At 49.2% G+C, this 25726-nt stretch overlaps 10 protein-coding genes across 10 annotated transcripts; 5 read left to right on the top strand and 5 right to left on the bottom strand.

The window, feature by feature from the left end:
- Nucleotides 1-83: 83 nt before the first annotated feature.
- GIQ15_05042 (member of major facilitator superfamily multidrug-resistance protein) lies at nucleotides 84-2352 on the bottom strand (the record flags this gene model as incomplete). Its single annotated transcript, XM_033552459.1, has 4 exons — nucleotides 84-271; nucleotides 326-1338; nucleotides 1397-2099; nucleotides 2151-2352. The coding sequence occupies 4 exons, from the start codon at nucleotides 2350-2352 to the stop codon at nucleotides 84-86; spliced, it is 2106 nt and encodes a 701-aa protein (XP_033406189.1).
- Nucleotides 2353-4638: 2286 nt separating this feature from the next.
- Nucleotides 4639-5625, top strand: GIQ15_05043 (uncharacterized protein; the record flags this gene model as incomplete). Its single annotated transcript, XM_033552460.1, has 2 exons — nucleotides 4639-4975; nucleotides 5612-5625. 2 exons carry the CDS (start codon nucleotides 4639-4641, stop codon nucleotides 5623-5625), a joined length of 351 nt encoding a protein of 116 aa, XP_033406190.1.
- A 20-nt stretch (nucleotides 5626-5645) lies between these two features.
- Nucleotides 5646-7715, bottom strand: GIQ15_05044 (uncharacterized protein; the record flags this gene model as incomplete). The annotated part of the gene is made up of 1 exon (XM_033552461.1): nucleotides 5646-7715. The coding sequence occupies one exon, from the start codon at nucleotides 7713-7715 to the stop codon at nucleotides 5646-5648; it is 2070 nt and encodes a 689-aa protein (XP_033406191.1).
- A 944-nt stretch (nucleotides 7716-8659) lies between these two features.
- On the bottom strand, nucleotides 8660-10366 carry GIQ15_05045 (transmembrane protein 165; the record flags this gene model as incomplete). The annotated part of the gene is made up of 3 exons (XM_033552462.1): nucleotides 8660-8727; nucleotides 8793-9708; nucleotides 9770-10366. The coding sequence occupies 3 exons, from the start codon at nucleotides 10364-10366 to the stop codon at nucleotides 8660-8662; spliced, it is 1581 nt and encodes a 526-aa protein (XP_033406192.1).
- Nucleotides 10367-13003: 2637 nt separating this feature from the next.
- On the top strand, nucleotides 13004-15477 carry GIQ15_05046 (uncharacterized protein; the record flags this gene model as incomplete). Its single annotated transcript, XM_033552463.1, has 2 exons — nucleotides 13004-13250; nucleotides 13394-15477. The coding sequence occupies 2 exons, from the start codon at nucleotides 13004-13006 to the stop codon at nucleotides 15475-15477; spliced, it is 2331 nt and encodes a 776-aa protein (XP_033406193.1).
- An 875-nt stretch (nucleotides 15478-16352) lies between these two features.
- Nucleotides 16353-19290, top strand: GIQ15_05047 (annexin ANXC4; the record flags this gene model as incomplete). The annotated part of the gene is made up of 2 exons (XM_033552464.1): nucleotides 16353-18890; nucleotides 18955-19290. 2 exons carry the CDS (start codon nucleotides 16353-16355, stop codon nucleotides 19288-19290), a joined length of 2874 nt encoding a protein of 957 aa, XP_033406194.1.
- Nucleotides 19291-19973: 683 nt separating this feature from the next.
- GIQ15_05048 (60S ribosomal protein L21) lies at nucleotides 19974-20781 on the bottom strand (the record flags this gene model as incomplete). Its single annotated transcript, XM_033552465.1, has 4 exons — nucleotides 19974-20304; nucleotides 20490-20537; nucleotides 20601-20668; nucleotides 20746-20781. The coding sequence occupies 4 exons, from the start codon at nucleotides 20779-20781 to the stop codon at nucleotides 19974-19976; spliced, it is 483 nt and encodes a 160-aa protein (XP_033406195.1).
- A 278-nt stretch (nucleotides 20782-21059) lies between these two features.
- GIQ15_05049 (40S ribosomal protein S9) lies at nucleotides 21060-22017 on the top strand (the record flags this gene model as incomplete). The annotated part of the gene is made up of 6 exons (XM_033552466.1): nucleotides 21060-21067; nucleotides 21138-21175; nucleotides 21251-21269; nucleotides 21364-21462; nucleotides 21537-21770; nucleotides 21840-22017. 6 exons carry the CDS (start codon nucleotides 21060-21062, stop codon nucleotides 22015-22017), a joined length of 576 nt encoding a protein of 191 aa, XP_033406196.1.
- Nucleotides 22018-22230: 213 nt separating this feature from the next.
- GIQ15_05050 (uncharacterized protein) lies at nucleotides 22231-23230 on the bottom strand (the record flags this gene model as incomplete). The annotated part of the gene is made up of 3 exons (XM_033552467.1): nucleotides 22231-22652; nucleotides 22735-22936; nucleotides 23003-23230. The coding sequence occupies 3 exons, from the start codon at nucleotides 23228-23230 to the stop codon at nucleotides 22231-22233; spliced, it is 852 nt and encodes a 283-aa protein (XP_033406197.1).
- A 1105-nt stretch (nucleotides 23231-24335) lies between these two features.
- Nucleotides 24336-25028, top strand: GIQ15_05051 (uncharacterized protein; the record flags this gene model as incomplete). The annotated part of the gene is made up of 1 exon (XM_033552468.1): nucleotides 24336-25028. One exon carries the CDS (start codon nucleotides 24336-24338, stop codon nucleotides 25026-25028), a length of 693 nt encoding a protein of 230 aa, XP_033406198.1.
- Nucleotides 25029-25726: the final 698 nt, after the last annotated feature.

The following is a 25726-nucleotide window of genomic DNA, read 5'->3' on the forward strand; positions in this document are numbered from 1 at the left end:
GTCAGCCAAGGAAGATATCAAATCATGGACATATCAGGTATTCAAAAGAGAAAGAAAGAAAAACATGGAAGGGGACAGGGAATCTAAAACTTCTCCATTAGACGTTTTCTAACAGTCCACATACGGGCACGTTTGCCGTAAATGTACATGGGGATTGAGAAGAGCATGAGCGCAAGATGAATACCGCCCAATGCAATGAACACCATTTTGGCACCATCTGCTTGGAGCCATTGAACGAAGAAGAGAGAGAATATGAAGCCGTGAAGAACATCTGGGTTAATCGTTAGTCATATTGTCAGTAAAAACAGGTGGGAGAGAGACTTACTCTTGCTGAAGTTCAAGGTCACCAAGGCCTCACCGGCATATTGACGGTAACTATCGACACAGAAGGTGATGGCCGTGGTACTTCCAAGCGTACAGCCAAAGGAGAGGACTCCGAAGAATACAGTTGGCACGATCCAGTTATCCCTCTCCTGAGCGCTCCATCCAAAACCCATCAGGCCGATAGTAGTAGCCAGAGTGATAGGGATGGCCATCACGAGACGAAACTCGGGCTCATAAACACCACCATTCCGACGAGACATGAATCGAACAATGATATCGGAGACTCTGCCTGCAACGATTGTTCCAAGAATACCTGCAACAAAGGGGGATATATACACGAGTCCAACCTGCAGGGGAGTGAAGTTGTAAGCGTCGCGATTTGCGTAGACTTCAGCCACGGATTCAGAGAGGACGATCAGCCAGCCGACGGAGAGGGCGTAGACCATGGATGACCAGAGGACGGCAGGGTAGGCGAATAGAATGAACGGGCGAACCATGACGCGGAACCAGTTATCTTTGGCTATTCTGCCGTTCCATGGCTTTAGAGATTGGACGAAGCTGACTGGTGGTTTGGCGCGGAGGTTACTGGTGTAGATTTGCTGCTGTGATAATCCGGCAGTAGGGTCTGCGGACTGGTCTCTGGACACGGGAATAGACCGCTGGGCCTCGGGATCGGTCACTACTATCGGGATTTGAGGTTGGATAGTATCGTTTTCATAGTCTGCTGGGTTGGCTTCCTTTTCAGCCTCAGCTTTCTCGGCATCGGCAAATCCAACGTGGACGTCCTTTTGCTTCTTGAGAGCAGCAGGCGGGGCTCCAAGCTGCCTATCAGGCTCGTCGGCGGCGGGAGTAACTGGCTGCGAGGACCGGCCCCTTCTACCGTGCACAAGGTCAGACACGCTTCTGCGCATGTTAGGCCTCTTGGTGCGAAGCCGTGGAGTCCTATCCCAGAACGTCTCTGGGACGAAAAAGAACACTAGAATCGCGCCAAAGCCAGTAGTTATGGCAACAATCCTGGCAATGGTGATCAGTATTGATTCATGCATTGCACTCTTAGTAGATGTAGACTCACCAGAAAATCCAACGCCATCCTAGGCTATTCGTGATAGCCGCACTAACAAGGGGAATCAAGTTCTTCCCGCCCAAAAGCAACAAGGTATATATACCCACTCGATAGGCACGCTCATGCAAGAAATAAATCTCTGCAATGGTAGCAGAGGGCAGACACTCGACCGGACTAACCGCCAACCCCTGGAAGATGCGAGCAATGACAAGACTGATATAAGTAGGAGAAAGAGCACACCAAACGGCCGAGAGGATAAACATCGTAGCACCAGCGATATATACCGGCCTCTTGCCGTATAAGATGGCAGTGGGGGACATGACCACCGAACCCAGACCAAGACCCAACATGTATAGCCCCGTGGTTAGAGCGACTTTATGGAATGAAATACCGTATTCTACGGAGACCTCGTTATATGCAGCTGCCAGGATAGGAGTCATACCGCCTCCGAGCATGCAGTAGAAGCCCAGACAGAGCAGGGCCAGGTCTCGACGCCAGACAGGCCAGTTGAGCGGGTCGTTCATGGATTCTTCCGGCTGCGGATCTAGCACTATATTCCCGTCTGGCGTCCGCTTCGACTGGGTTGCTGGACCCTGTGACGAGGCCCTGGAGGGAGGGTATGGGGAGGGCAAGGATGTTGCAGATGTTCGAGCGGGAGCCTGTCTAAGGCCGAGAGGTTCATTTCGCTTTGCAGCGAGCAGTAAAATGGTACCTTGTAACAAGTTAGAACAGCAGCTTCGTCAAAAAAAGGATAGACACCTACCTGGCACCTCCTCGGTCTCCTTGTCGGAGAGTATCCCCATCGACCATTTCTCCCTATGCGCCCATCTCTCCTCCAGCCGCTCCGAGTCCTTGCCCCTCAGGCCGAGATACTTTGTCCACTTGACTGCCGGTTTGGCTGCCACATCTTCCTTGCTGACGTCTGACTGAGTTGGGGACGACCCAGCTTGAGCTTCGTCCGCCATGTGAGATGCTCAATAACGCTGTCTCTCAATAATAACGCTGAAACCAGTTCAATTGGTAATAGACAGCAGGGAAGAACCAGCTCCCACTATGTTATGTTGCTGTGCTCCTGGTGATGCAGCTGGGTTCCAAGGGATTCCGCCACGCAAATTAGGCGAGAATGCAAGCTTATATGTGCAACAACGGTCTATAAGTAAGGAGTTTAAGAATATCAGGAGGTATGTCTCTTGGTCAGGTCAGGAGATGTCGTTTCAGCGAACCAAGAGCTAGTGGCGGGAACCAGAGACGCGAAGGATGGGCGGAAGAGCAGCACCAGGAGACCTCTCTCAGACGGACGTCTGCTCCGTACTGTCGATGAGATGAGGAAGAGAAGAAGAGAAGAGAAGAGAGAGAGAAGCGAGGGAGTCCATGATATATATACACGGAGTCCTATCTCGATAAGAAGAACCATGTGACGGGAGGTACTTCGAGGGTACTTAGACTAGAGCGGGAGAAGCTCCCCCAACGCGCGTACCTCATTGGTCACTCTTATCTAGCACCACGCCGTCCTCCTCTCTTCCTCTTCCGTACGCCCAAGTATACGAACTCCTATACACGAACTCCTACCATAGACTACCATAGACGAACCCCCTAACCAGACGGACTCAGACGATAATAAGTGATACTCCTGATGATGCTGATACTCTGCTAACGCTCTTCCTATACTCAACTATAATGATATCGTCATCGCCTCCCCCTGCCCCTTGGCGCGTTAGGATCAGCCCATCCACGATGCCCGCGTGCATATCGGTGGCCACCGCATCGCTTCTTCGCTTCTCTCTGGCTTCTCTCCGCCGCATATCCTTCCGCGGTTCGACCAGAGACAGCGGCCGCACATGGGGAACCCAGCAACGCGTCCAATCGCGGCCCACCAGTGCGGCTGCCCGATGATATCATAACGTCACGAACGGCGCCTTTTAATATCTTCGCCAAGCGTGTTAGGGCATTTAGACTGTTGACGCAGCGCATGGGACGCTCGAGATAAGGCGGGTTAGCTCTGTCTCTTTTATCAGTCTCCGGTTGCGTTTGAAAGGGAGCAGAGCCGGACGAGCCTGGGATCAGCACGCACGGCGGCCACGGCGGCCACAGCAGCCATACATGTTGTATATCGTTCGCTGCGATCAGCCTGCTTTACGAGCTTTTGTCATGGCCACGATAACAGGTGTCTCTCGTGGCTTTTGGAGGCCGTGAAAGGGTTTAGGCTGTGGGCTCGGGTCTATCAATGCGTGGGGGGATCGTCCACCTCCGGCTCAGCTGGGCGGGTATATTCATTTTTCGTCTGTGTTCGTGTTTCATCTGCTCACCGTTCAATCTTCAGACGGAGTTAGTACGACAAATTTCGGGAGGAATACATCGGCACTGACCATCCATCTTTGGGTAAGTGATTTCCCACAGACTCACTGAAACAGTGCCAGAACACCGATGATATCATACTAAGGCTTAGGCAAAACCTATCTGCCTTACAATATCTTCGTCAAAGCCATATGCGTAGAGGTGATGCATTTCAACTTCTACTATGTCTACGGAGTAGGAGTATCAGCATATATATGAATATATAAATACTCTTCTGCTTACGAAATCTCTATCTACCTACGCTGGTTCAACTCGCCAGATACCACGGTTCCATGATGGTCAGTCATGGATCGTTCCTGGCTGCAAGTTTTTTCACATATCCGCCGCTTGATCTATGACATGTTGACACCTACTCCTATTCGACTCAAAGAACAGCTATAGAATGTACATGGCTGTTCATGCACATCCTATGCTGCCCTCCTCGTCGTTCTCTATACTCCATACAAATAATACGCCTACATGAAGATAACGACATACGGGTATGACTCGAGTTTTTACATGGTTCCACGGTTCTAGGTCGCTGTTCCCTTTTTTAATCGTGGTATGAGTATGTCATATATTCCCCATGGGGGACTACCATCTTTCTCGGGTCTGGTTCATGCTATCCAAGGTTCACTATGCTGTCCATGATGCAATACTGACATGTTGGTGGCCAAAGGGGCATTTATTGCTCCCCCAACGTCCATCCGCACCTGTCTTCCTCAATATTTCTTTTCTCCCGTCACCAAGCCATTCCTGAGTTGTCTCCTATTATCTTGAGAGCATCTACAAAGCTATACAGAGCGCTACAACACATCTACGGGCCATCCAATACATCAAGTCTATACCCTAGCAACCCTTGATCATATATCAGTCATATATCAAGCATATATTGGAGCACCACTACGATCTCCAAAATGACGGCACGCAACGTCGACGAGATCTTCAACGTCCAGGCCCTCGAGCCCAGGAACCTCCATCCTTCTGCCCGCCGCCTCAGGGCGCGAAAGTTCAAAAACCGTCTCCTTGGACGACAAGACAAGGGGAAAGAGCGCGTACCACCCGACCCTGAAGGTGTGCGCAGCGACTTTGCTGCTCTCGATGAAGCCGCTGCTCGCAGTGAATACCCACCACTTGTGATTCACCGTAACTTATGGGGAGATCCTTTATATACCGATCCCGAACTCGACTATAAAGACTCTCCGCCTCCTCCCCCGTCGTCGCCAGCTTCGTCATCCACCAGCTCCGACCCTGGTCCATCTAACTGGACTAATGCTAATAAGAAAAAGTCACCACGGCGCACTCCGCCCCTTTCGCCAGGCGCCAGTGCTGGTGCTAATGCCAGTGTTAGTACTGACACTGTTGCTGATACGGACGCTGATGCCGATGTTGATACCGATACTGATACCGATGCTACTACCGATGCTGACACCGATGTTTACATGGTTGCTGATACCGTTGCTGATTCCGTTGCTGATTCCGCTGCTGATTCCGCTACTGATTCCGCTGTTGATACCGTTGCTGAGACCGTTGCTGGTATATTTATTTCTCCCTCTCCACCTGTACTCACCTTGACTCTTCCTATGGCTCCAATTATCAGCCACAGGGAAATGGACTCAATCTTCCGCCAAGGTATTACTACTCAGTGAAATGTCTACAGTCTGGTTTTCTGATCTTGTATGTGGTGATGCATGTATGAAGAAAATTTCCTTGGTCCCCCTCCTTGGTTATTCAATTTCCTATCATTCAAAAAAAAAAAAAAAAAAACTTGAAAAACAAAAAATCCTCGAAAAAAAAATTATCTGCTATTTAATCCCGTCTGCGTTCAATCTTATATACGGTGATTCATGCATGCCTGACTTATAAGCCCCTTCACTGAATGTTATTTAGCCATTGTGGTTTAGTTACATCTTGATATTCAATACTACATTTTCTCCTTGAAATCCTCGCCTTCACGTATACGATATCTCCTTTTAATAGACTCTCTCGTCTCCTTCAGTGTCCTAAGAACATCCATCGTAATCATCGGCTTCATCAACGCCGTCTCGTGAAATCCTGCGGCAACGAGCTTGGCCGACTCTTCGCAGAGAGGGTATCCGCCCCATGTCGGTATACCCAGTTCTTCTGCCTCAGCAGGCCCAATAGCGTTCTCATCTTCAATAGTGTATGTGTAGATTTTTCCTTCCTCCAGCATAAGCTCCTCACGCAACGACTCGGGGAGACATGGGCCCGTGTCGTTGTCTCTGCTATCCGGTTCAGGGAACAAGGCACTAGAACCTCCAGCAACGATAGCTTCATCGCTACTTTCGTATCTGGCTTTGACAAAGCGCCTGAGTTCCCCAATAGCTTCGTTATTCTTCGCGATCACCTGTGCCCTAGCGTCCTCCGGGTTCTCACTGTCGGTAAACAGCCCCAGCCCTACTCTTTCAACTACCACCTTGGGCGTTTTACCTCCATTCTCAACCCAATATGCGCTAAGGAGGTCGGTATCGGGGGATAGATCTGGATAGCAGGTTTTGGTGCTACTAGCAAATATACCGTCAATAAACTGCCTGGCAGCAATCCTTGCTGTTTTTTCACATAACGAACCCTTATGGCATATCGGGACCACAAAGTCGCTGATGTGCCAAATCCCATCATATCCTAGCGCCGCTTTCGCCTCGGGGTAATTCCACCTTCCTTTGGTATACTGCAGCAGCCTGATCATTGATTGCCGATGAGGTTGGACGCCGGAGGAGTTCTCAGTATCTCGTCTAAAGGAAATCGGGCAATGTACCAACGTCATAGCTAATACCGGATCTGGACAGATGCAGCAGCGGAATTCAGCTGATGCCATGATAAATCGTTCATGGAATGACGCTATAATTTGGTACGTCTCCGGGTCATTGTTGGTGCATGCGACTGATTCTAGTAGGCCAGCTTCCCATCGAGAAGTGAAGACAAGACATGTCAGACGGCCTGCATCGAGTTGTGTCGTATCTTGGCCTTGGTCGAGGATCGGTTGGCCGCAAATCACCGTGTATCGTAGTGGAATCCGCTCCTGCATATACATTCGTGTAGGACTGCTGCTGGGGATGCTGGGAACAGGGGGTTCGTTCGGTACTCCATCTTCGCTGCTATCACTGACATCGTTGTCTTCCCATTCATCGGCTTCGACCGCATCGCGAAACATGGCCATATCTGTGGCAAATTTTGAGCTGCAAGTTGATCGACGGTGCAGGAGCGGTCTGAATATTTGTGATTGTTCATCTTTCGCCCTTTCCTCGTTATTATTCTCGTAGCTCTCTGTCTTTCCTTCGTCTCCAGCATGGCTATCACCGAATCCAAACCCCTTTAAAAACTTCACGATGTCTGAGTTCGCCTCCTTGCGACAGCTATCCTCTGCATAACAGACCGGCACAGCTATGACGTTGATATACGGTGTATGGACATTGCTTCCAATAGCTGAGCGAACCTTCACGTCTGAGTCGAGGTCTGTCACCAGTTTTGCAATCGACAGCATCAACCCGAACAGCTTATCCCCGTCCGCAAGAGTATAATACCCGTCATATGTGCAGCAAATAGGCAGGTAAACCACCGCTGTAGCAGGCTGGTTTTCACAAATAACACAGCATTTCTCCCCCCATAGCTCGAGTATCCGATCCTGGTGTGTGCTCGCGAGAGACGCGATTTCTCTAAACTGCATAGCATCGCAGTCCCGACGGTGTTTGCGACGTTCCCATATTCGACCTCGCGGTTCCTTCGCCCTCCTTCGAGCGTGTTCGATGAATGTGGTGCTCAACCTGGTCTCGAATGAAACATGTTTGAGCGCACTGGAATGAGGCGACACGGAAGAGGGAGGGCCAGGCGGTCTACCGTAAAACACGCTGAAGACAACGGGAGTATCGGCGGACGAGGAGGATCCTGAGGATGAGAAGGAGGGAAAGTCCTTGCTGTGCTCCGATGTTTTCTTCGGGCTGCCTGAGCGTTGCTTGGGGACTTCAAGTTGGGCCATGGAGCCTGATCTTTCCTCTGTCTTTGCTAGCTATTGGAGTTGTATAAGTTGATGTGAGCGTTGTGAACGCGACCTGAGGTTGTGTGATATCTTGGTGAGATCCTTGATGCTCTTAAGGAATTTATCTCTCTTATTCTCTCCTCAGTCCTCTACTAGTTAGTATGACACTAGTAGGTATAGTAGACGGCTTCTTCCGTTGAGGTAATAGAAGGTTGTTTAGACAAGTGAAACCAATATCAGCAGTGATATTGGTGTTTGCTCAACATCACAACACAGCACAGGGAATCATGTAATTCGTTTTAACACTGGAACACCAGCTGCACAGATTAACAATATCTTATTGATTAGCATATATGGAAATAATATCTTCCATCCTCCAGCTTCATAATAAAGAAAATCATATCCTTTCCACCTTTTGACAACCTTGCCCTGTGCTTAGCATGTTCATGGAAAACATCAACAAAATACTGAAAGGTTCGAGTCGTTAAATAGATCAAATGTTGAAACAAGAGGGAAAGTATAGGGGGGTAGATAGAGAATAAATGTGGTAGATCTGGTTTATCAGGAGATTTGGATTGATATGAGAGATAAATAAGGCAATAAAGTAGAAAATAAGGGATAAAAATGCGTGCTTAGCAGCCAAAAGAGTACAATAATGAGAACAGTTGTAGAAAGATAGCTCAGAACAAGCTCTATGAGGCAAGGGAAAGAAACCAGAACTCCAGTAGGACATCTGAGATATAAAAAAAAGAAGTAAAAAAGGGAACTAAAGGGAAAGATAAGGGGATTCCTAAAGGCATATGAGTAGTTCATGAGAGACAGTAAGTACCAGACGTTGGATTAGTGAAATTAAAGTAGAGAGTAGTAATTCATATCTGGGTGAAGGGAATGTGTTGATGCTGATAATACGCAAGATATATAAAGCGAGTAGTTGTTGCGAGGGTTTAATATATCGCTTCGAAAAGGTAGAGGAGGCCAAAGACCAGGAAGGCAATGGCGCCACCAAAAGTAACTATTAGAGGAATATGTTAGTAGCTGCTCGCTGATGGAAGTGAAAATAGCGAAAAGGGAACGTACCAACTCGGATGCTAACTTTGCCAGCAATAGCTCGCCCTCCAATGACTGCGGCCGCAGTGCATATTCCATGTCCGATTACTGCACCGCAGGTAACCCACCAATAATCAGCACCAGCAGCCATAGCAATTGTAGCTATCTGGCTTCGGTCTCCCCATTCTCCGAGGAAGGTCATCACAAAGGTTTGCACCCAAGCGGGGCTTAAGAGAAGCGAAAACAGGTTGCTAATCCCAGCTGTAAAATTTGCGATAGTGTGTGCGCGAGAAGGAGAGTTATCTCTCGAAGACGAAGAAGATATACTTTCTGGAGAGGGAAGTCGGTGATTGGAGGATCGACTCTTTCGTGGCATTCCTCCATGTCCTGACTCTAGCGCATATGCGCTGATACCGGAGCGGCTACGGCTCATACGGCGTTGCTCGTGCTCCTTTTCCTCCAGCTCCATCTCTACCTCCTTCATTTCCTGGCTGACGTTCTCGTCTGGGGCCATGTTGCGTGCCTCGAGTATCATTTTAATGCCAAAAACGAAGAAGAGAATAGATGCAAGGGCGCTGGTAAAGTGTGCGGGTAATATGGTAGGTACGGCATGACCAAGGACAGCGGAGAGAACGGTCATGACGGCGAGTGCACTGAAAGCTGCAGAAAAGACAATCATTCGAGGATGGCGCATAGCCATTAGAGCGGCAACCAAGAAGGTTTTATCGCCAATTTCAGAGAAGAGGATCATCGTCAGGGATAGGACAAAGGAATGGAGAGGCTGGATAATTTCGTTGTTTGAGGTTTCTAAAGGTGTCTTCTTGGTAGTGGAAGACTGAGATGAGCCGGGCTTCGTGGAGATACCAGGCTTGAGAGATTTGTCTGACTTCCCGGGTCCAGATGGGGGGGTAATCGAGTGAGGGGATTCTGGCAAGTCATCGGGTTTCTACAATCCATATTAGCACATGATGGTCAAAAAGATGTCAAATTGATACCAATCAGCCTACCTCTAATACCTTCGTTCCCTTCTTCTGCTCGTCTTCCTCATCCCCCGTTTGTTCTTCCTGTCCAGGAATCTTCTTCTGCTCGCTATGAGGTAGCGGCGGTGCTTCCTTTGGAGGGTCGGGTTTCCTGTCCTCACTGGTGTCCTTTCCCTTGGATTTCTCTGACACACCTCCCTCCGTCCCTGTGGTTCCCTCTTTTGGGCCAGAACGGTTCTTGTCGTCCATGACTCCATCATTTGAATGGGGGATCTTTGTTCCATCTGGCGCGATATGTTCAGTATCTGGATCTGAGAAGGTCTCGTCGTCATCGTCCGTGGTCTTTGAGCCGTCTTGAGACTTCTTGCGGTCTCGCTCTGCATTTGTCTCTATAAACGGCCCGGCGTGAGGTTTGCCATCTTTCCCATCGAACGGACTATTGAAGTCCCTGGTTTGGGGCCGATCTGTGGCGACAGCCTCGGGGACGGGCTTCGCAGCACCCGAGTCCGGAGTAGATTTGGAAGGGAGTTTTTTCTTCGAATCCGGGTTCGAGGGAGGGCCGGCGATGGCTGTCGAGATGGAGAGGAAGAGGAGAGCAGATGAGACGAAAGGCCGGACACGCATGTTGGGCTGCTGTGACGGGAGTTCCGGAGGTTGCTGATCAGACGTTTGCTGCCAAATTCCAAGGCAGAAGTCAAGTTTCTTCCACGGTCGAGTCGATCAAAAGCAATTCCAGATCGCAGATGAAAGAAACTAGGCGGCTACCGCGAGGCTCGAGGTCGTAATGTGCTGATGGAGAGGGATGCGGACTGAATGCAAATGCGATGACGAAGCCAGGAATACGCCGGGCTCATTAAACTCTGTCAGCTGCTGTACCCAAAAGTAAAGTAAAATGAGTGTGTCTGAGGCTTGACACTGCACGTCTGCCTGAATCCAAGTCGTTAAAGGGTCTCTTCAAGGTAGCGATGAGGGTAAGATGCAGAGATGTTGGACTTAGTCGTGATTTCAAGGGGGCGCTGGAGTCGCTTTTTTTCGATGTTCCAGCTCACGTGCTCTGAGCCAGGCCTCGACCTCGGTCAAGTCTTGGCGGATGTTTTTCCTTTTTTTTCTTTTTCTATAAATAATACGGAGAAAGCCCCTTTTTACCAGGCCGCGGAGGTTGCAGAGCGGCGACACCAGGGGCTGCCTCTGCGGACCGAGAGGAACTGGCTTGCTCGAGAAGCGGCCGCGCGAGCGTGTGCAACCCTTGTCAGACTCGACACGCCAGGTTGAGGTAGGACGTTTCAAGGGCAACAGCCACGATGAGACAGGCCCCTAGCTATTTACTCAGCCAGGATAGATCCACAGGCTTGCAGACAGATATTCCTTTCTCTGGTGTTACTAGCCCGAGAGCCTGCGCCCACCAGTTCTGTTACAATCGATAAAACTGCCCATGGAGGGGACAATGTGATATAGGAAGCCAGGGCCACCCATGCATGTAATGGTCCAACTAGAGGGCGGCAGACGGATCACATCGCCTTCCTAACAACCTAATATCGCACCTGGATCTATCGATGAGAACAGAGTTTTCCCTATTTTATGCTTGGGACAGCATTAGGCCTTGGCTGCGAGTGCCCCTTGCACCACCAGTGTTTGGGCGTTATCTCGTATCTACCTTCGCCTTCCACTAGCCCATCCGTACTCCGTGCAAAGTATATGGAGTCTGGGGTCATGAATGTGATTTTTCTGAGGTGCAGGACACAGTTCCACGAGTGCACCAGTCAGGGGGTACCCATAAGATAGGAAATGTCCACTGTTTTGGTAAACTATTCGCTGTACGTAGTACGTTGGTGTAAATGTGTGCGAGTCGGCCGTGATCTGTTTAGTGTGCTCCGTATATTTGGCCACGATTACACTGTACATGGTCGTTACTCCTTTCGGGCGTCGGGCAACTCGTCCGCACGCCCAGCTTCCGTTCGTTATCAAGTTTTGAGAGATCCGTAGGAAGTGGATCTTCGTAATGAAACGTACTATAACGAGACCAAATGACAGACTCTGCCTTGAGCTCCTCTGGATAGGTGGTCAAGGTGTGTTCGAGGGCGTCGTAAATTCCTTCCGATATGGCCGCCATCCATATTGTATTTTAGGACCCCGTATATTACCAATGCTCAGGGAACCACCCGGCGAATTCCCAGTCAACAACCGCCACAATGTTCCCATCTTTCACCAGTACGTTGTTAGGACACATGTCTGCATGGTTATACTTAATAGTATATGACCTCAAGGGGTCATGAATATAAGAAATGGCCTTATCCTAGTATTTAAGTGGGGTTCCGCGACAAATATGATAGTGGAAGTCTGCAATATTCTTAAAGGGCCCGAAGTGGCGATCTCTAAGTTGATGGTCGTAGCCCGGCCCCATCGTCTTCCACCCGACTGCCCCTTGTTTGGGCGGAATAAGGCCTCGTGGCTGTTCGATATAGCCCGTAAACTCCTTCACGATGTTACCTCTGCTCCTCAGGCATGTCTAGCCAGACATAATCTAATGGCAGGCTATCACTGCTCCATGGTCAAATGGTGCCTCTCTTCAAAACTGTACGCTTCTATGACGTGAGGAACACGGATTGTGGTGTTTTGCCGGACATATGGCATAGACTCAAGTTCAGCAGGATAACACTCGAATTTGATGATTCGATGAAATGGGAGACGATAAACTCTCAGTGACTGTGTTTTTTCTCGGTTCCTGTAGAGCAAGCGTCCTAGCCGCTCGCGTAGCCGGAGCCATAACGGTAGCCTTGAGGATTCAAACTTAACCCAACGGATCTTCGCCCTGGACATCTTCCTAGAGAATAACATGGGGACCAATGATACATACCTAGGTGAAGATCAGATAATGGAGAAATTTGACGCGCGGCTAATCCATGACTAAGCAGGTTAATCGCACCCCGCGTTTTTAAATATCTCCGAAGGTTTATCTTATCCCCGGTTAGGTCACGGGATTGGGGTTCGGGTTCGGGTTTAGGGTTACCAATGGAGTTTAGTGTATACACGTGACAATAACAACTAAATCTAGACTAGCGCCCTCATTGTTTATTCTCACGACATCTGACCTCAATTTTCTATCCTCAACCCCTAACTCCTCAACATCAACATCAACAATAGAGACCTGCATTCACTTTTCATTAATCATACCGACTGCAACAATATCTGCGCAGCTTTATATACGTAGATACATCACATCTACGACGTCGCTGGCTTCTCGACGCCTCACACGCATCAACCATGTTGCGGTCCCACAGAGCCACCCCAGGCGGCGAAAGTCAACCGCCGAAAAGTCGCTCCGCATCCGCTAAGCATCAGCAAAGCACAAGCTCGCGTTTAACGCGGAGCCGCAGTCGGGAGCTTGGAGAGGCACCAGCTCACTCGAGCTTCAAGGTTCCCTCAATTCCACAGAAGAGCGACTATGCTGCCGGACAGACATTTGTGCTACGGACTCCAAGGACTTCAGATGCTTCATCCAGGGGAAATGGTGTGTATAACTCTGGTCAATCATCTCGAGATAACTGCATTGCATATCGTGGGGATAGATCCCGCCTAGCCAGACAGCAAATCGACACTCTGCATTCCCCCAATGCCTCTATTCGCTTTATAAATCACTAATTGCCTTCATAGGCCTTTCACCCATCACGGAGAGTCGTGCCAATGAAGCAAGACATAGTCTTGAGTTCTCTCCTAGCCACCAGTCAAATATCAGTCAAACGTATGTCGCCGAATCGCACGCAGACCATGGTAACATCTCCGGCACCACGATGTTTCAAGCCGACGATTCTGAACGTGAAGCTGAAGAAGTCGACCTTCACTTAATACTTGACACTCTCCCTGACCTTCTTACTGCATCCAATAAAGCCCTCCGCCTCTTGACACCATCAGGGCTTTCATATGCTAACATATCAAAACACTTTCAAACATCAAAATTTGGAGCAAGGCTCAATCGGATCAAGGAGACATTTGATGCGCAAAAGAAATGCATGAGCAAAGATAGCTTCATCCCTATCGAACGCTTTGTAGCAGCGTTATCGTCGATAAAACCATTGGATTGGAAACCACGGGGAATTTACCAAAAAGCTAACCTGGCACAACTCGCTTTGGACCTAATCAGACCGCAACCAACTACATTAATAGAGGCCGTTGACAACAGCTTCCCATTTGCGTTCATTGAGTCGGTCACATCCTCCAAAGGGGATGACCTCAAAACAGAAACGGTCCAGCTAGGATTGGAGATACGGACCCAACATTTTATAGCAAACCTACGGTCTAAAGCGGCAAATCAAACTTCCAAGCCCGAAGAATTGTTGGAAGACGTCTTTTTTAGTTCCTCTCTCGGAGAGGACGACGGCGAGATACGGGGTTGGCAAATGGACGGCCTCGAGGATGACAGCTGCTGTATTCCCGAAGAATATCTTGGCATTGCTGAAGAAAGGATCGATTTAATCCGTAGGTGTCTGGGAAAAGATGGCGAGTTAGAGGCCGAGTTTCCGTGGTCAGAATTTGTTGTTGGGATTGCAGGCTGGATTCGAGCACAGGCGAGCGACATCGACAAGCAACTGGAATCACAGATGCCGATTGAAGAGGCGACCAAGATCTTACAGGCCGAACTGGACAAGCAATCAAGCTTTGGGCCTGGACATACCCTGGATCGTATCTCGTCACCTATACTGGATGATGTTGAGCCTCCGGCGGAGAGGAACCCTACACCAGAGAGGAGCCCTGCACCTGAGACATCTGTGGAAACTAGCAAGGAGGCTGAAGAACAGTCACAGGCTATTGCGAGCCCAAGCCCTCCTCAGCGCCATCGATTTAAAGGAAAAGGCGCACTCCAGCGCCTCCTTGGGCTTGGTACTGCGAAAAACGCTCCTCCTAAGCCTGTTACACTTCCAGCCGCGGAAGAAGACGCTCCACCACGGGGCCAGCACAATGAGCCTACTGCAAAGTTGCTCGATTATGATGATGACGCACTCTTGAATGTTGGAGCGACAACCCCATCACCCCCGCGAGATTTACAAACTGAGGCTGCACCCGTAATTACAATCCAGGGTCCACCCCTAAAGGATCGATCCAGGAGTGAGCCTGAAGAGAGAGTTCCCCCACTTTCATCATTAGACATCTTGAGGCTTTCGGAAGAGGGAATTAGGACTGCAAGGTCGACTAAGCAGGATAGGCCTCGTGCGGCTTTTATAGACCGGCAACTTGATGCACATAGGGTATCGCCTATCAGCACACAATCTGATAGACACCTCCCAAATGGCCCCAAAAAGCGAACCGCTGAAGATGCTTTCCATGTCGAAGAGAGTGAGGAGGATACCGGGTTTGAGACGGACACCCGTCCTCGAAAGCTACGCCGTGAACGTCCGCACAAAACACCGGCTCCCCCACGGCCTACTGCGACGGCAAGCTCTAGTATAGACTCTACAGCGGATAGCAGGTTGGCAGCTAGAACCACGTACACGGTTCCGGCCTCTACTGCACCGCATCGGTTTGAACAAATAGCTGAGACGTTGCCGGCGTTTAATGTGAAGATACGGAGACCTTGGTCCCTTGAAGAAGAAACCTGCCTGAGGGAGCTGATCGAAGAGTGTGGCCCGTCCTGGGCTAAGATAAAGGAATTGGATAGTAGGGCTGGGAACATACTGCACAAGCGCTCTCAAGGACATATAAAGGACAAGGGTGGGCAGATGCTTTATGATGATTTGATGTGAGTTGTCCAATCCCCATCTCTCGACATAGATTATTTTCTTACCACTTCGTCTCCTTCGGTGCAGGAATGGTCGACCAGTCTCCCAAGCAATGTCAATGGTCCATCTCAAGAAGAGGATGACGGATCGACTGATTAAAGAGGGAAAACTCAAGGCCTAATCGATCGCCTACCCTGTGATTTGTAGCTAACGGTTTCTATACATTGGTTTCACTCGACCGAGGGCGGTTCTAGGGTTATACGGAGCGGTCATGACTACTCCGTACATGTTTCTTTTGGCGCAAGTGACAAGGCTGGTGGTCTTACTTGCGATACCCCTTTTTTTGGTGTTTCTTCGCTTTTTTTGGGACGAAGTTTGGGACGAGGAAGCTCATGTTTTTACTTCGTACTTCTTGGACATATATATAATGACTACATTCTGAACTTCGTTGCTTGATTTACATCTCTTGCTTGCCTGCCAAACATGCGCATCGCAACCTCGGATCCTGACCAACGCCATGTCCCTGCACAACCAATCGCAGGGATAAACAACACGATTCTGGCCCACTTGGCTTGCACTATATCACCAGGTACCATGCGTGACCAGCCAATGTGAACCAACGGCGGCGGGTGAAGTTAAGCAAATATATGGGGGCCAAGCAGCTGTTGCTTGCGCTCTCTCATCCAAGGGTTTGCAGAGCGGCTGAAACCCACTTCGCAAGGCTCGAGCTATCGCATGTACCGCCCGCCCACCAACTCGCATCTCTTCTTCACACTCGATCGTGTGTTGTTGAAGCTACAGAGTCGCCGGCCGTGGCTCAGGAGTGCTATCACTGCTCTCGCCCTTTCAAAAGCTTCCTTATCCAGCCAGAGCGCCATAGCTAGTAATAGCTCGTCACCATGTCACTCCGCATTCCAGACCAGTATTATCGGTCGAGGTCCAAATCTCGAGAACGGTCAAGGTCGCGCCACGGCCGTGACCACGATCACGATCACGGCCGCAGCCATAGTCGCAGTCGCAGCCATGTCCGCGCACCGTCTCCGCCTAGAGAAAAGGAGAAGAAAACCAAAAAGTACTACGATTACGACTCGTTTGAAGACGAGGCCCCTCGCCGTACAAGCTCGCGGCACACGCCAAGTCAGTATCGCGAGGTTTCGCCGTCCGATGACGAGGGGCATAGGGCATCAAGGAGCTCAAGGCATTCTGTAGCGGCCCCGAGCGATCCCTATTATCTCTCCGACCAGCAGGCGCTAGCTCCTAGATATTCATCCAGCTCTAAACCCTCCAAGAGCAAACGGTCGAGTTACCTATATGACTCTCATTCGGATATCGATAGTGCGCCGGCACCCAAACCGTCGTCAGCAGCATACCCTTCCTCTCGGTCGTCTCGGCTCCCAGAGCCTGAATACTATTCGGATTCAGAGGATGATGACTTAGCCTACGGCGACCCTTACGACTATCCGCTCGCCAGCAACCACCACTTGCGGCCACGATCAAGGTCCCGCGGTAGAGCCCCCACAGACCACAGGCGCACGTATGATTCAGACTCAAGCCATGAATATACTACCAAGGATCGGCAACGGTACTCCCGCAGTCGAACCAGGGAATCAACCCAGCACGGAAGTTTATTCGATCAGGAGCAAGCTGCCCCCGCTGCTTACTCTCGTGATGAGAAGAAGTACCCTTCAGCGCAAAAATCCGGGTTCACAAACGCATTTGAACAGCTCAAATCGCAGCTCTACCCGTCATCTACTGCAAACCCTCCTCAGCCTGAGAAAAAGTCATCTAAGATCGACCTTGATGCGTGGGCAGAAATTCCTGAATGCGAACGTGAAGGTTATATTCCTCCAACTGAACATATGACCACTGGCGTTCCACAAAGTAATATGCCTACTATGCCAAATTTGCCTACTATGCCAAACCTATATGCAACTCCTACGCAGTATTACCAAGCACAACCCGTGGCTCCTCCAGCAGCCCCTGCGGCTCCAGAGTTACCACCGCGGCCGAAGAGCTCTACTTACAGCCGTCCTATTCCTGGCGTGATCCCCGGAACTAATATCACAAGCCCTACGGCATCCACTACGCAATATCCTAGCATACCTGCTTCACGATATGTGCCTCAGCAGTACGCTCAAACGCCGGCTACCGCTCAGAATTTGAAAGCCACGACGGAAACTCCCGGCCATAAACGCGCAATATCCACCGGAAATATCCCCACACAGCAGACCTATAGTCAACCAGACGTATACCAGTATGCTGTGCCGGAATCGAAAGTCAGATATTCCACCAAGACGCCCGCTCCCGCTCCCGCTGCGAGCCATGACAAGATTCAATATTCAGCTAAGCCCGTTAACCAGCCGAAGCAGGCTTCGTACATGGAAATAAAACCACGACGCCAAACCGTTAGTAGTAGGCCAAACAATTTGACAATATCTGCGGATGATCAAATGAAGATACCAGGGAGCTTTCCCGATGGTAGCAATCCACCAGCAAGTCCGCTTCTAGAACCGTATCGGGGTACATATCAAAGCATATCCCCGATCCAGTGGCCAGCGTCTCTTGGGGACGACGGGTTATCCGACATTGAACCTCTCAGTGGTCGTGGAAATGCAACGCTCGGACGCAAAAAAAGTAAGAGGGATAGTGAGAAGGCAGGAAACACATCCAAAGATCAGCTTGAAAGAATTAGGCGATTGTCCACTAGCATGGGTTCGGGCGCAGTTAAGGTGATTACACCTAAAGAACCAGCGTACATCTATGACCCGAAGGATGATGCAAAGTTGATCCATTCTGCCTTGAACCACTCGAAGGTTAACCCAAAGCCGCTTATAAAAATCCTTCCATATCTCACCTCTGATGAGATTCTGGATCTCCGCGCCGCGTACAAGAATCTAAGAGTTATGACTAGAAAAGGAGTCAACATGGCTAAACATATCAAAATGATGGTGCCCGGAAATTTCGGTAAAGTATGCTATGCGACTGCCCTCGGGCAATGGGAGTCTGAAGCTCTATGGGCCAATTTCTGGTATCAATCGAGCCGAACTAGACATGAGCTACTTATCGAATCACTCATCGGAAGGCCCAATGATGAAATCAGAGAGATTAAAGCTTGTTTCCGTGACAAGAGATATCAAGACAACCTTGAGCTATGTATGCAAACTGAACTCAAGGCTGACAAGTTCCGGGTTGCCATTCTGCTAGCCTTGCAAGAGAAGAGACAGTCCGACCATGCACCACTGAATGTCGACTTAATTCGAAAGGATGTGCATGATCTCCATCGTGCAGTAACTTCGCGTGACGGAGGTGAGACGGCTATGATACAGATTATCATTGTGAGAGGAAATAACCACATTCGAGAAGTCTTGCAAGCCTATGAGATGGCATATCGGGAGAATTTCACACGGGCGATGCTCTCAAAATCTCGAAACCTGGTCGTATGTCTCCTCCTTTCACGCTCCTTCATGCATAGAGTACTGACATTTTAACTCCCCCCTCTAGGGTGAAACTCTTGGCCATGTTCTTAACGGTGTCCGTAACCGTCCCATGCGTGACGCTTTACTTATTCACCAGGCTATAACGGAGTCTGGCACAGGGCGGGACCGTGCCGAGCTTCTCATTTCTCGTCTAGTCCGCTTGCACTGGGAGCCACGACACCTGGAGAAGGTGAAATCAGAGTACCGCCGTAAATACGGTAGATACATCGAGGATCACATTGAGGAAGAGATTATCGAGGTTGGAGGAGCAGGGGCTCATGAAAAGAAGACGGAATGGGCGGAGTTCTGCGTGGAGTTGGTCAAAAGTTCAAGTATCCATACCGATAATGAGGATCAGTGACTTGCCGTCTACTTGATGGCGTTTTTCGCCCTGTTTGGTTTTCTTATTCTAATTTCTTTATATAATTGGAGCCGGAGGGTGATTTCTTTGATAATGTCGGGGATATCATAGTGTTACCCCCAGGATGAATGAACGGGGTGTACCTAGGTGTGTCATATCGCTTCTCTACTATCCTCTATATCCTATTTACGTCTATCCGAGGAAGCACTTCCATAGTTGCTCAGTGATCTCTACCTCTACTTAATCTTACAACTTAACTTGCGCTAAGCAGACCAGCACAAGTGATGGGCTTACTTCATTTTGCCAGTGTGCTACTAAACTACTGGATGAAATATATGCCAAGGTAGTTCGTAAATCTATAAGACTACCCTAGATTGGGGGATACAAGGGAACCTGGGTCATAGAGTAGCTTTTTCCTCTGGAAATAAAATCGTTGATATGGCGCAGGGCCTTGCATGTTTATGACGCCTTGTCCCCAATCAACGACCGAAGGGATGGCTACATCATGTCCTTTGTAGCAACAGGAGGGGAAAGTAAGAATTCTCTCTTATGCTCCGTGGAACGACATTAAAAACAAAAAATTCGTAGAACAGAGAAACCCCGTTTGACCCTGGCTTTTTAACTTAAGACGAGCTAAAAAAAAGAAATTGGTATTTCAATAATTTCGTTTTTGGTTTCTTAAATTAAATAGTCGTCTCGTATGGAACAGGAGCAAGAGTCTCTGGAGTGTTTCCCTTCAGGCTCACTACTCTAGCCTCCCGAGGACCGACGGGTTGTCTCTTCAAGTGAACGTGGATACCCTCCTCCTTGGCCTTGCGCTTCTTGATAGCGTTCTCCTTGACACGGTTGAGGAACTCTTCTCTGGATCGGGAGTGGTTGATGTGCTCGATGCGGACGTTTACTCGCTTCTCGATGTATCGGTTTCCGACGCGCTTGTAGATTATGACACCGACAGCGGACTTGGTAACGTTGTATACGACGCCGGTCTTTCCGTGGAAGTCCTTGTGTGGCATACTGGAGAGAACGAAAATGTTTTAGTAAACCCGGTTCTTCTCAATTCATCCAGTAATCGAATGCGGCTCTGTTCGCCTATAAAATTCCCGTCTCTTGCAATCTTCTTGGACCACATTCATGCGAATCGATCGAGGACGAACGGAACGGATAGGAATCAACATGGATGGATTTGACGGTTAACTAACCCCTTCTGAACGGCACCGTTGACTTTGAGATCAACAATATCACCGACACTAAAAACACGAATCAGTTATGCGAATTTTCTAGGACCGAATATATCACTTCAGCGAGCGTACCGGTAGATTTTCAAGTAGGTAGAAAGAGCGATAACACCCTTCTTCTTGAAGTCGCGAGAAAAGGCATACTATTCGATAGAGAGCCAGGTTAGTCCATAATTCCACCACCAACGAGCGATCGCAAGACAAGAAGAGCAGAACGTACTCGCGTGCCCGCCCTCAAACCGGCTGAGTGACCCATCTTGACGGCTGATTGAAGGGTTTGGTGGTTGCTGTATTGTCGACCTGGTAAAGTTGCTGCTTGGATATCTCAAAAGTTGCACTTCGCGGTTCTCGCTTAGCGTGCGCTTTGGGAAGCTGGGGTTTAAGCCCTAACTCCTCACCCAAACGGGAGAAGCGATTTGCTTAGGTAATCACCACTCAAAAATGAAAACGGCAACTTTGAACTTCAATCTTTCTTCTTGTTCTTCCTTCGATATCGACAACTTTGGTGTGCAGCCCAGCCCGACATAATTCACCATGGCTCCGTACGTGAAGTCTTCCCTGAGACGGCGAGATCGAGGGATATACAGTTGCTAATACCTTTTGTGTCTGCAGGCGCGCATACTCCAAGACCTACAAGGTCCCACGTCGTCGTGAGTATACCAATTTCAGAATTGCATTGCATTTTAATACGTATATGATGGACAGCGGCTAATATATTCTCGCAGCATTCGAGTCGGCTCGTCTGTTAGTACTTCCCGGCCACTGAGCAACTAGCTTGCTTTTGCTCATGTCGTTGGCGCAAACTGTTCCTAACTTGCGCGTCTTCGCCTATTTCTAGTGACTCCGAATTGAAGCTGGTCGGCGAATATGGCCTCCGCAACAAGCGTGAAGTGTGGCGTGTCAACCTGACCCTGTCCAAGATCCGTCGTGCTGCTCGGTATGGCCCTCCCGAATTGCGATTGTGAGGATTATGCGGGGTGGGCGGAAGCTAATATATGGGGTTCATTATAGTGAGCTTCTTACTCTTGACGAGAAGGACCCCAAGCGCCTCTTCGAGGGTAACGCCTTGATTCGACGACTTGTACGTGTCGGCGTGCTCGACGAGTCCCGCATGAAGCTCGATTACGTCCTTGCTCTCAAGATCGAGGATTTCTTGGAGCGCCGTCTCCAGACCTGTGTCTACAGACTCGGATTGGCCAAGTCCATCCACCACGCCCGTGTCCTCATCAAGCAGAGACACATCCGGTATGCAGCAACTTTTACTTCTCAAATGACGATTATGTATAAGGATACACTCTAACATGCATCATCTAGTGTCGGCAAGCAAATCGTCAACGTCCCCTCTTTCGTTGTCCGACTTGACTCCCAGAAGCACATCGACTTCTCCCTTACCTCTCCTCTTGGTGGTGGTCGCCCAGGCCGCGTTAAGCGCAAGAAGATGAAGGCTGCCGAGAAGGGTGGTGACGACGAGGAGGAGGAAGATGAAGAGTAGACAATGAAAAAATAATCAAAATAATCCAAAATAATAAAGGATGTCGCTATCCTCAACACTCTGTGTATGACCATGAAATACGAGTTATGTTCAAAACTTCAAATATCATAATAGCGACCGGTTTCCCTTTATATAAAGCTCTCTCGTCCAAGAACTGTAATCCATGACTTTTATCCAGACGCCGGATTATACATAAAAATACAATGCCATCAATCATACTAATTCCTTCAACACCTGCTCTGTCCCAGTATACCATCTCCCCATTTCTTCCAGCCCGTCACTTTCTCCCTGGAGCTTCCGCCTCTGCGCTTCCTTGGCTTGCGCAACAACGTCATTTCTCCTCTTTTCCAGGATGGCTAGCTCCCGTTCCATTGCTTCAGATTCCGCCGTCTTCCGGGCTAATGCTGTTTCTGATGATGCTAATGTTCGTTTGACAGTCGTCAGTTCCGCGTCCTTGTCGGCCAGGAGGTGAAGAGTAGCATCAAGGGGAAGATTCTGGGATGGAGACGACGATGAACGTGCATGGAGCTTCGACGATTGTGCCACACGAAGCTGTGTAATTGTTGATTCAAGGTTTGCGATTGATGAAGGCAGCTCCGAAAGCTGGGCGGTTTGTAACTGTACAGCTGCATATCCTGTATTAAAGATATTAGTGCAAAGCGAACAACTTAGTGGGACAGAAAGGCCGGGGATCATCACTTTTGGCAAGGTCTCTACCCATCTTCTCCATTTCCTCCACCGAAATCCGAACTTCTTCTTTCCTTCGTTGCAATTCTTCCTTCACTTGCGCCAACTCCGCCTCCAATTCTAGATTATCGCTATGCCCAACAACCAATGGAGGGTCGCCAACAATTGCGCGTAGAAACTTCTCCTTCGTTACTTGTTCGAGATAGGAAAACCGTAACTTTGAGAACAATTCCTATACACGGTCATTAGCTAGCTGTTCTATGGAGGCTAGCAACCAAGATTGAAAACGAAGACGCACCTTATAATGTGTTAGGTCCGCCTCTAAAGAAGCTGGAGTTGGATTATCGTATGCATCAGTAGAAACATCGGAGGCCCGCTTCGATGGCGAGCGATCTGGTCCAGCATTGCCGTCTGATGCGGAGCCGATAGGCTCACTGATTCGAATTATCGCGAGGGTGGACTCAGGTACGTCACTGTCTAACGAGTGAATCTGGGCCAGGGAATCAGAGTACATTGCACCAGCCATTTTGCAGAGCTAGAGGAATAGATCCAGCAACCCAAAATGCAAAGTTATATATGTATATATCGCTTTCTTGTCCGAGGGGTGAAGATAAACATACCTATTAAGCTTATCGCGATAACAAAAGTAAACAAGGCTTGTTTGTCTTGTTTGTCTTGTTTGTATGCTTAGTCATATCAAACGGCAAGATATCGGCATCGCCCCCCAGCTTCAAGTCGACAAGAACAAACGGCCAGGAAATCAATCAAGTAGCACCAGGAAGACCATGTCAGGGCCTAAGGACGATAATGCAGATACCTCGAATTGTATTGATGACGATTACCTGGCGCAGCTCCTCTCTAAAGATGCACGAGACTGCTCACTTAGATACTCCGCCCTCGGAGTGTATGGATCAACCAAACGGTATTACAGCTACTGATGCTCCCCTAAGATGTACTCAAGCTAACAAAGATAATACGCTAGATCTATAAGTGGTGCTCCTAAACCAAATACCCGGTTTTTAAAGCATATCCTCCGCGAAACAGACAGTCACAATGCAAATTTGAAACGGAAGGAGGAGGAGGAGGCGAGGGAGAGAATGAGAAGCCTAAGGGAAGGGAGAGACCGGCAATCTAGTTCCTCGAGGCCAGAGGAACGAAATGGACGGGAACATAAACGTCGAAGAGTTGAGTCTCCGGAACGTAGGGAGGAGAAACGAGAAAAGCGGAGTGATCACGGCCGTCATAAGCCACGTCATGCTAGGGAAGCGGATGATGGATATCTACATTCAGATAGTGATGAAGATACCAAGTCGAGGAGGCGGGGAAGACATCACAGGGAACATCGATCAGACACGGAAGAGGCAATGCGAGGATCCGCAGTCAGTCGACATGAGCGAAAGAGCGAAAAGGATCGCCATACCCGGCATCATCGAACGCATAGATCTCCAACGCGGATATCCGGTCGTGCGGAGAGATCTGAAAAGGAAAATGCTGCTCGCCATGGCAGTAGTCACAGGAGATCACACCGCCACCGAGACGATAGATCCCGCAGCCGGTCCAAATCACCAAACAGGGCACATCGCCGCAGGCGACACAGCAGGGAGAAAGAGAGAAGTGGAAAACCTAACCAAATGCGAAATCAGAGTCACAGTTTAGATGCAGATACCCAAATTAGCGCCGTCGAGCATTCACCATTGTCACCCCCACCTCGAATATATGCGGAAGAGAAGGAGACTATGTGTCTTATGCCCACAGACGTAGACAGCACATACTCCGACGACTCAGATCCGCTGAGTAACATCATTGGACCTGCTCCACCGCCAAAAAGCTCTGCAGACACCGATACACCTCTCCGATCTCGTGGTCGTGGGGCATTCAAAGCCACAAATTCGAGTAACATAGACGCGCATTTTTTATTAAATTACGACCCCGCGTTAGATGTACATCTCGAAGATGAACATGACACCAAAGCTGACCGCCGCGGGCACATCCGCCCTGTGCCAGGTCTTTTGAACCCTAAAGAAATAGACAAACATGTCGATGATGACTGGGACATGGCGTTAGAGGCACTCAGGGATCGTGCACTATGGAAACGGAAGGGCGCAGAACGATTACGTGAAGCCGGATTTGAGGATAAAGTGGTAGAGAAGTGGGAAGCAAACAAATCCTTCGCTGGCCTAAATTCGAGTAGCAGGACCCATCTCGATGGTGACAGCAGGGACATCGAGAGTGTGAAGTGGGCTAAGAAAGGGGAAGGGAGGGAATGGGATCGCGGCAAGGTCATTGACGAGGATGGTCACGTCTCTGTTAAGCCTACTTGGTAGAAAACGGGGCACAAATAATGGCCGACTATTCGATATACCCTGCGAAGTAGGACAAGCCGAAATTCGATATTGGATTTATATTCCCCCCTTACATGAATACAAAGATCCATCGGTTGATGACGAATATGAGTTGTGAGGATACAACGGAGAAAAAGTTTGGCTACCAGGTGCCTATCAGGATTATCTCGTTCCGTTTTTTCAGTCTTGTTATGCTGTGTACCCGGACACTGCTCGCTACATGCTCCAACTTGCAGCGGCCTAAAATCATAATTGACACCCTTGCACAGTGTGCCTTCTGCCACTATCCAGCCAGCCCGCGATTTTTTTAAATATCAGATGGGTAAAAAAAGAAACCTCCGATTAGGTTTAATATTTTTTTAAACCCATGGATGCACGGGAAACTGATTACAATAGGCCAACATGAGGGTTGTCGGTGCATCCTATACCAGCAAACATGCCCTATAGGCCGATCTCACGCATGCATACGGAGTATATTGGTCCGACTCTGCCCCCCAATACAGTGAATAAAAGCGTTAATTCCGCAGAGAACATGATCCTCCGTGTGGAACCAGCAATACATCTTGTAATACCTAAATTCACCGTATTCCCCAATCGTATTCGAATCGGGAGTGAACGTTTGCCGGCGGGAAACCTCCTTGTCAACGAGAAAAAGAAAACTGAAAAGGGGGAAAGTAGGT

Source organism: Arthroderma uncinatum (genome assembly GCF_011692745.1).
Source record: "Arthroderma uncinatum strain CBS 119779 chromosome Unknown scaffold3, whole genome shotgun sequence".
NCBI classification, from domain to species: Eukaryota; Fungi; Ascomycota; class Eurotiomycetes; order Onygenales; family Arthrodermataceae; genus Arthroderma; species Arthroderma uncinatum.